The 10,000-nt window shown below is 41.1% G+C and overlaps 1 protein-coding gene across 1 annotated transcript in view; it reads left to right on the top strand.

Moving 5' to 3' along the window:
- mast2 (microtubule associated serine/threonine kinase 2) overlaps positions 1 to 10,000 on the top strand; it is a 234,321-nt gene that overhangs the window by 149,702 nt on the left and 74,619 nt on the right. The window contains exons 4-5 of the mRNA XM_085775245.1: positions 1,545 to 1,576; positions 7,987 to 8,208. Of these exons, the coding sequence (XP_085631371.1) occupies positions 1,545 to 1,576; positions 7,987 to 8,208 (254 nt within the window). The remainder of the gene's footprint in view (positions 1 to 1,544; positions 1,577 to 7,986; positions 8,209 to 10,000) is intronic.

Below are 10,000 nucleotides of genomic sequence, written 5' to 3'. Positions count from 1 at the left end.
TTGTTTAAGCTGTAAAGTTTTAACATGAGGGTCAATGGAGAACTGGTCTCTTCTGGTCTCTAACACTAATATAACCCGCCAGATAACTGCAGCTTTCTGAACCAGGAAGTGGTTTTCACTTGTACAACCCACAACCTTTACCCTTTAAAACCAGACGTTAAACAACCTATGTGTGTAGGTGTGTGTGTGTGTGTGTGTGTGTGTGTGTGTGTGTGTGGTATTCACTGATTGATGCTGATGAAGGTGTTAATGATGTTTTTCAAAGTAAAACCAGCTGTTGACCTACTTTGAGAACACACACACACACACAGACACACACACACACACAGGTTGCCGTCCAGATGGCGTCTCCAGGTTGCAGGTCTGTTTCTAGAAGCCGTCAGTTCACAGGTAGCTGAGTGTGTGTGTGTGTGTGTGTGTGTGTGTGTGTGTGTGTGGGTGTGGTTAATGAGTTCATCTGACTCTCCTGCTCCCCCCTGTGGCCGCTGCTGAAGCTGCACACTGACCCATCAGCTGATATTCCTCATGTTCACACACACACACACACACACACACACACACACACACACACACACACACACACACTTATGATTCAAACACTTTTCACAAATCTCAACATTTTCCTGTTTAACAATCAATACAACACGCATCACTGTGACCTGCACATTCACCACGCTATGAGATAATAACACAGACAGAGTTGTTTTAGAGGGAAATTCATGCAAAACCAGCTGATGCGCGTTGCCTTCAGGGACAGTTTTTCATCAACAGTCTCTGTATTTCCCTCTAAAACAACTCTGTGTGGTAACGTTGTGTTATTATCTCATAGCGTGGTGAATGTGCAGCTCACAACTTGTCCACCAGAGCGTTGTGGAGTTGTTGGATTGTGTATTTGATGAGTTTGATGATGAGGGAAACCAAAGAAATCCCATAATGAGCCTCCGTAGCGTAGCTCTGAGCAGCTCACGGCTCTGCTCCGCCGTTCTAAAAAAAAATAGCTTGCACCGACAATTAAAGGTAACGAACCTACTGCTATGACTATAGGGGTTATGGCAATGGGCCAATTTGACAAAATGTTGAACTATCCCTTTAACACCGAACTTGGAAAGACCAGTTTCTCTTACTGTTGCACCTACAACCTGGAACCGTCCTCTTTGGGATGTTTGTGTGTTTGTGTACAGTAACTTGTGTAAAAACAACAAAAAACATGAGGCTCTCTGAGGTTAAAAAAAAAAAAAACTTTATTTAAACAACCTGGAAGGACAAAACATCATGAGTCATGACAACAAGTTAACGGTTCATAATAACCCTGTGAGTGTGTGTGTGTGTGTTACTCAGTCTGAATTACATGAAACCAGGTCACAGTGTGAATGTGTGTGTGTGTGTCACATTTAAAGACCAGTTCTTACTCCTGGAGTCTAAAAAACCCCACGGTCCTCGAACACAACACTGATTGTCCTTGAGGCCACAGTGCCACCTGCTGGACGAACAGCTGCACTGAGCTAATGTCTCTCTCTCTCTGTTTCTCTCTCTGTCTCTTCCAGAAGGAGCTGAGCCTTCCTCGCCGCGGCAGCTTGTAAGTACCCATGATCCTCTCTGTTTCACACACACACACACACACACACACACACACACACACACACACACACACACACACACACACACACACACACACACACCTACAGTACCCATGATCCTCTCTGTTTCCTGTCACACACACACACCTTTGATGGAGATGCAACGCAATGAAACCCAACAAAACGACAAAAACGCACGTTCACGTTCACATGGTTGAAGCTGCTGTTTGCACCTTTATCTGTCAGAGTGTGTGTGTGTGTGTGCGTGTCTGTGTGTGTGTGCGTGTGTGTGTGTGTGTGGACTCGATGGTGTGTGCTGTGTGCGTTTGTGTGTTCGTTTGTTTGTTCTGTTTCCGTCTCGGCTGCTGAAATACTCTGAGAGCTTCCAGTCAACGGTCAGAGGTCACTGAGTGTGTGTGTGTGTGTGCGTGTGTGTGTGTGTGTGTGTGTGTTCACCAGAACAGCTGAGTATCCCTCTGTTGATGGATGTAGACCTATTTATAACTGTGTGTGTGTGTGTGTGTTATCGTCCTGCTGCAGAGTTGAGGATGTTTCTCTCTGCTCCTCATTGGGATTGATTCATTGATCAGTTTCAGTTTCAGTTGTATTTATCTTTATAAATGGGAACAGTCCATATTGCTGAACACTGTTGTGTAAATGTGTGTGATTGTTGTAGCCAAGTGGCTCATTTCCATCCCCGGTCCCATTGGCAGGTTGATGTTAGACATAAAAACAATTAGATTAAAGCACAATAGAACAATACATCATGATAACACGTTGACATCTGACACAACATATATGACATGAACAACTTACTTAATATGTTAAAGCAGAAGTAAGTGATATATTTGTGTTAATCTAAGTCTTAAATAGTTGTATCTTCCGACAGCAATCACTTCTATAGAGTGTTTGGTCTGAAACACGGGTCTGTCAGTCACTCTGCTCTGCTCTGAGCCCAGGAGAAAACTTTCCTTGTATCCTACAACCTTTATCCAATGAGGAGAGAGAACGGCATAAAGGGGCAGTCCTCTCTGTGTGTGCAGCCAAGGGATGCACCTGAATGTGGTGACGTAGGGACGAGGGCGGGGACTGCTAACTCCATCTGCTGACAGGAAGTTAGACAAAACCACCGGATCGCTTACTGATAGCTTTAAATTAATCGTAAAGATTCCCAAATACCGTCAATTTCCAAAAAAGATTATGTTGGAAACACAGAGGCAGATGTTTGTGCACCAAAGTGAAGGTAAATGTAGGAAATACTGGTCCATTTACCTATTAACGTAACATACGATTGGTAGGAATTTAAATGTTAGCAAGGCATTTGTGCTAAAAAACAAACAGTGATAAACTTAAACATTTGGTATAAATGACAATTAATGACTTGAATATTTAAAACACTTCCTCTGCAGGATTAATAATTGGTAAATGGTTATAGAGACACAAAATATTTAGTGTAAATAATTAGTAATGTAATTATATTTTGACTGTATTTTATTTTACACATTCATATGATGTAAATTAATTAATGCATAATAATAATCATGATAATCGTAATACCGTGATTAATCGTAGGCTACAAAGAAAATCTATAATCGTGACGTCACTAGTTTCCATGGAGACGTTTGAAGATGTTTGTTTAGTTATTGATTCATTAATAACTTGTATCAGTCGACATGGACGATCCAGAGTAACAGACAGCAACAGACACACACACACACACACACACACACACACACACACACACACACACACACTCTCTGGTCCTAATCACATCTCGTGTCCTGTGGTCGTTCCTACGTCAGAACACAACAACACACACACACACACATTACCACAGAGCCGCCTCTGATCCATCCCATTGTTTATGAATTAGTGATCTGGCATGTGAGCTGCATTTAGCCCGACCCCCCCGACCCCCCCGCCCCAAAGGCTTCTGGGAAACTGGAGCAGAGGAGGACAGACAGCTGCTCTTCCTACACGGTGTCCTCATGTCAGGACAATGTCCTCTGTGTCGGAGCAGAGACCAGACGAGTCCCCGTTCGCCGCCGCGGCTCGGCTTTTCAAAATAAAACACCTGGAAGAGCAGAAAACCATGCAGCCGTCACCAGAGAGAACACGAGTTCATTAACAACCATCATTTCATTAATGGTCTGTAAAGAAAAAGAAAAGAAAGAGAAACATTCGAAAATACAAAACTTTTTAAAAGCCTTTTAAATACAGGCTATTTTTAGGGTTAAACTCATTTTTTACTTTAGAATGGTTTATAAAATTGAATTAACTAATTTAAAAACTCCCTAAATGATAAGTTAAAGTCAATATAATCAAAACATCTAAAGTTTTTTACTTTTAAAAAGTTAAAATAAGTTAAAATAAAATACCTGGAAGAGCAGAAAACCATGCAGCCTTCACCAGAGAGAATATGAGTTCATTAACAACAATCATTCTCATTAATGGTCTGTAAAAGAAAAAGAAAAAGTATTGAAAATAAAAAACTTAAAATTAATCAACTTTTTTTAAAAGCCTTTTACATACAGGTTAGTTTAAGGGTTAAGTAAAACTTTGTTTAACTTAAACTCATTTTAGAATGGTTAATAAAATTGAATTAACTAATTTAAAAACTCCCTAAAAGGCAAGTTAAAGTCAATATAATAAATATTTGTGTTTAAAAAGTTAAAATAAGTTAAAATCAAACAGATTTTAAAACTTTTTTAAAAGCAGGATATACAGTTTTTAAATGTTTCTACAAATTCCAAAGTAAACCCCACTTTTAATTTGTTTCAGAAAAAGTGAACTGAATTCAATAAACTTAGTAAAAAGTCCTCAAAAGACGTCAATTATTAAACATCTTAAATGTTTTTAAATGTTAATTTAAATGTATGGGTTCTTGCAAATGAGATTAAATGACGAAGGGAATTAAAGTTTGTTTCTAAAAGCCTTAAAGGTGCAATATGTAAGAATGTGGCCAAAAATGGTTACTGCAGTCAAATTCCAAACACAGCGATCTGGTTTTTTCTCTCAGCCGTAGCGGCAGCTCAGTGGAAGCAGACCGGGGATTTGCAGTCTGCAAAAAAAGATTTTTAATGTGAATACTCTGGCTGTACTATTGTTGTTGGTGAGTTCATCGTGTTATATGAACATTATTCCTGAGTCTCTGTGACATATTAGGAGGATTTTACAGCCAGTTGCTTTAGATTTCTTACATATTGCACCTTTAAAAGACTTCACAAGACTTTATTATCTAAAATCTCAGTTTTTTTTTACTAATTTTAACAATTTTAAGGCTTTGTCCTCCCCCTCCTCCCCCCTCCCCCCTCCCCTAGTGGAGGATTCAGCTCGTCCTCTCTGACAGCTGAGACTTCCACGAACTGAGAGGGATTAACGGAGCAGACTGGACCCAGGGAAGTCGCTCTGTTCCTGGGCACACGCTGCCAGCAGCCGCCCCCTCTTCCTCCTCTTTCTCTTCCTCTTCTGACTCTAACTTCAGTCTGAACTCCACCGATCTGTTTCTTCTTTTTCCACCGTCCGACCACCGTCCGACCTGAGAGAACCTGTGGATTATTATGGGCTGGAGCAGAGTTATTAGTGAACAGACTGTGACTCGTCCTGAGCTGCTGTCGCTGCTGTTGTCGTTGGTTTTTATCTTTTTTTGTGTTGGATTAGCGAGAGGCGATGAGGAGGAGGAGGAAGTCTGACACTCTGATACACACTGAGTTCGTTTGTTTGTTCGGCTCAGAGAAGTGTGTGTGTGTGTGTGTCCATATGTGTGTGTGTCCGTGTGTGTGTGTGTGTGTGTGTGTGTGACTCAGCACAAGTCCACACTCGCTGCTGAAGGAACGCCGTAGCCCAGATACTTCGCATAATTGTGTGTGTGCTGATAAGGGCCGGTGCTGACGTCACACACACACACACAGACACAGACACACACACACACGCAGACTGGGGTCATTCCTTTATATATAAAGGTGCAGTCCGCGCGGTTTGACTCTGACTCTGACTCTGGGTCAGTTGTGTCGGTCGGTCGGTATGAGCTGCTGCAGCCGACGCAGAGCGGTGGATTATTAAAGATTATTCCAGCTGAGCCTTTTGTCCCGGGACACGACATGAAGAGGAGGAAGGAGAGAGCAGGAGCCCCACACCTCCGCCTGCAGTAAGACCCAGTGTGTGTGTCTGTGTGTGTGTGTGTGTTTGTGGACTGGACGTCTGAGAATGTGTGTAGATCAGATTTGAACTCTTTCCCCTCTGACCTTTTCTGTTTCACCTCAATAAGACGAGACATGAAAAACATGAAGGTGAATAATAAACTGTAGGCCTAAATATAAATATAATAATCATGATAAATAGATAATCTTATAGGATGCATGACAAAAACCTTAAACAACAGTGAAGTATCCCGTCTCTGAGCTCAGAGAAAACTCCGATGTGAACGGTTCAACTGTTTGTAAACAACAAATTAAACTTGGTCACATGTCAAACTGCGAATAAAAGTCTTCAGTCGTCATGTGAGAGGAGAAAACTCAGATTTTAACTTCACATCAAAGAACTGCAACTCTCACTGAGTTAGAAACTCGAAAAAAAGTAAAAAAAAAACAAAAAAAAAACAACTGTCGACATTAATGTAATAAAATAATCATGTTCTCACTTATTCATTTTAACCCCTCGGTTTTTTTTGACACAAGATTCACGTGTTTTTGGATTTATTCTCGTTCTCTTTCTTTTCTTTACTGAATGAAATGAAATACCTGCTCTTCCAGGTATTTTATTTTGAAAAGCGAACAGGGACTCGTCTCGTTGCAATTTACATAAAGCAGCAGATCTTTTTTTTATTATTATTCATAAACATGAGAAAAACAAAATCTCCCTGTAACATTTAGAACAAATAAAATACAGTATATATATAGTGGTGATTAAATATTTAAAATTGATTTACAGCCGTGATACAAAGGAAATAAAACCAAACTTATATGAAAACTGAAAGAAGAAGAGGAAGACATATAAATACATATTTCTAGTGTGTGAAGGTGTTGAGCTCATGTCACTAACATACATTCATGATACATCAGAGTGTGTCAGTGTTATTAATAAACCAATAACTAACTCTGATGATTAATCAGTGACTAATCAGCATCAGAAACTCACTTCCTGTTTTAGTCATTAAGTCGTTAATACCCCCATGGTGTTAATTACAGCCCCGAACACCTGTTCAGTTGCTAGTTAACAGTTAGCATTAGCATTAGCCATTAGTCCCAGCATGGAAGATGCATTTACTTCCTCTTCTTCTTCTTTGTTGCGCGCCGAGGCTCATGGGAAATGTAGTGTGAAAATGAAAAGTCACGTAAAACACACGAGTGATTTAATAAACAACCAACACAAAGCTGTGGTGCAGCTCAGCTCCGTACGGATCGCCGGCTCGAGTCCGGCCCGGCGCCGCCTGAAACTGCAGATTTATTCTGTCACAGTTTGATCCCAGAGCTCAGAGCTGCTGTGAAGCTGAAGCTGTCAAATACAATCACATGCTGACGTCCAAGATAAAAACTAAAATATACATAGAAATATACAAGAAAAATATGTCCCTCTACTATAATATATATACATATATATACGTATATATAACATAAAAACAGAATATATACATCTAATCTAATCCTCTTTATTTAAGTGTTCAAAGTGTACAAAAAGTGTCAAACACTAACACATAACATAACACGAGAGCTGTTTCACATTCAGAAAGACAATGGATAAAATAAATAAATACAGAAAGGATCTCATTCAAATAAATAGAGAATGAAGAAAATTAAACAAAACAAAACAAAACAGAAATAAATAAATATTGTCATGTCAATACATAGGTGTGTAATAATCAATCTGATCTAACACTCTGTATGGAAGTTAAATGACGTCAATAAAAGTCTGTAAATCTCAGCTTTAGAGAAGCAGGAAAACAAACCTAAACATCTATAATAATAATAATAATTATCTATAAGAACATCTTTATATTCCTCACATCAAACTCACTCACTCTGGTTTAAAAAAAAAAAAGTTTAGATCAAAATCCAACAGAGTTTTTCTGATCGACGTCAGATCAAAGTTTAATTTCTGAATATTTTCTGCTTATGATTCGACTTAAACGTGTGACGAGGATTTTAATTCCAGATGAAAAGACACATGACGGAGTCGGAGCTAAATTTAGGATGAAAGACCGTGTGTGTGTGTGTGTGTGTGTGTGTGTGTGTGTGTGTGTGTGTGTGTGTGTGTGTGTGTGTGTGTGTGTGTGTGTGTGTGTGTGTCACAGCTCAGAGGAGGAAACTTACAGAACATATGGATGATGTCACCACACATCTCCTCTCTTCCTCTCCTCCTCCTCCTCCTCTCTTCATCCTCCCCTCCTTCCCCTCCCTCCCTCTGTTGGCAGAATCTGGTCGCCGGCTCAGCTGCGTTGCCACGGCAACAGCAGCCTCCTCCAGCACCTGCTGTCCCCCACTTCTTTCCATCCCTCGGTCGTTCAGCCCCCCTTCATCACCCTCTCCTCCTCCTCCTCTCCCTCCTTCTCCTCCTCTCCCTCCCTCTCTTCTCCCTCTGACCTTCGTCCTCAGTCCGCCCCTGTTCACCAGCGGGGAAACCCCTTCTTCTGGAGGTAAGACACACACCTGCAGCACACACACTTCAGGTGTGTGTGTGTGTGTGTTTGGTGACGACTGAACCAGAGTTTAAAGTGAAGTCAGTTTGTTTTCATAGTTTCACATCTAAATGTTCCTTCCATTGATTGATTGATGAGCTTTAATATTCCCAAGGGGCAATTCGGTGACGATGACGATGAGTCTGAATCTGCAGCTGAAGCTCAGACTCAGATCCGTCTCCGTCTCTGAGGTTTCTGAGGTTTTCGTCTAGTTTCAGATCATTTTTCTCGTGTGAATCACTTTGCTCTGTGAATTCAGCTCCATGAACACGAACAGTAACTATTCTTTAACTGTAACTGTAACTGTAGTCGGTGACTGTTGGCTCATCTGGTTGTGTTTAATGTGTTAACTCGTATGGAGCATAGACTGTAAAAAGAATGGACGTAGCATCCGTGACGTCCCCCAGTGGTTTTGGGGAGTCGTTTTTGTGACTCCAACATGGCGGCCTGAACAGCGCCATGTTGGATTGGCCGGCCGAGAACCCGCCCACTGGCCTCGAAGCAGCTGTCCACGGAGCTGCTCGGACCTGTCACTCAACGTTTCCGCGCCCTAATTGGCCAGAGTTTTAACCTAATAACAGTAAAACGGTAGAGTTAAAAAAAACTTCACCCCCCTCAGAGTGTGTGCGGGGGTAGAAACTATCGATTGAGACGAAAAAACGCTCTGACACCAGGCTTTTAACATGTTTATTGAGGATGTAAAGTGGGTGATTTTAACATGGGGGTCTATGGGGAATGCTGCTTTCTGACACCAGCCCCCAGAGGAAGAAGAGGGGATTGCAGTTTTTTGAACGCGGAAGTGAGTTTCACTTCTCAGACCCACAACTGCCCCCTCGGTATGGAGCTACATTTGTGTCTTTATTATTCAATCAGATGTGGTTTTGCAATCAAAAAGAGGATTTGAGAGCAAAACGGAAAGTCAAAAAAGAAGATTTGAGATCAAAAGTATTAATATTGCAATTAAAAAATGTTTTATTGCAAGTTAAAAAATGATGGTTAAAAAAAATGCAAATTCAAAAGTTTTGTTTGCCAGTGGTCGGCTCGTCCAGCATTTCCTAGTTTTTTCCCAAACGCTGCCCGGCGGGTCATGGGAATAACGCCACCGGATCGCCATTTATGGTCGGAACTACGACGGTTATCTGATCATCTTCCAACCTCCGACTTTCGTTCTTGATGAATGAAAACATTCTAAATGGCAAATGTTTTCGCTTTCATCCGTCTTGCGCCAGTCCAAGAATTTCACCATGCGCGCCAAGGCTCATGGGAAATGTAGTGAAAACACTTTGCTTTCCATAACTCCTTGTTGTCCCTTTAAAAGTATTGTATTGTGTATATTAAAAAAAATCCATATATAGTTTGCCGTGCTTAAATCCAATCTGCAATTTCCAGAGTTGTTTTAGAGGGAAATTAATGTAAAACCACTGATGCACGTTGCCTTCAGGGACAGTTTTTCATCAACAGTCTCTGTATTTCCCTCTAAAACAACTCTGTGTGGTAACGTTGTGTTATTATCTCATAGCGTGGTGAATGTGCAGCTCACAACTTGTCCACCAGAGCGTTGTGGAGTTGTTGGATTGTGTATTTGATGAGTTTGATGATGAGGGAAACCAAGAAATCCCATAATGAGCCTCCTCTGTAACGTAGCTCTGAGCAGCTCGCGGCTCTGCTCCGCCGTTCTAAAAACAGCTTGCACCGACAATTAAAGGTAACAAACCTACTGCTATGACTATAGGGATTATGGCAATGGGCC

Source organism: Trachurus japonicus, chromosome 4 (genome assembly GCF_045865225.1).
Source record: "Trachurus japonicus isolate A0001 chromosome 4, Traja_1.0".
NCBI classification, from domain to species: domain Eukaryota; kingdom Metazoa; phylum Chordata; class Actinopteri; order Carangiformes; family Carangidae; genus Trachurus; species Trachurus japonicus.
The sequence above is the reverse complement of the archived record's forward strand: the minus strand, read 5'-3'. Positions and strand labels throughout refer to the sequence as shown.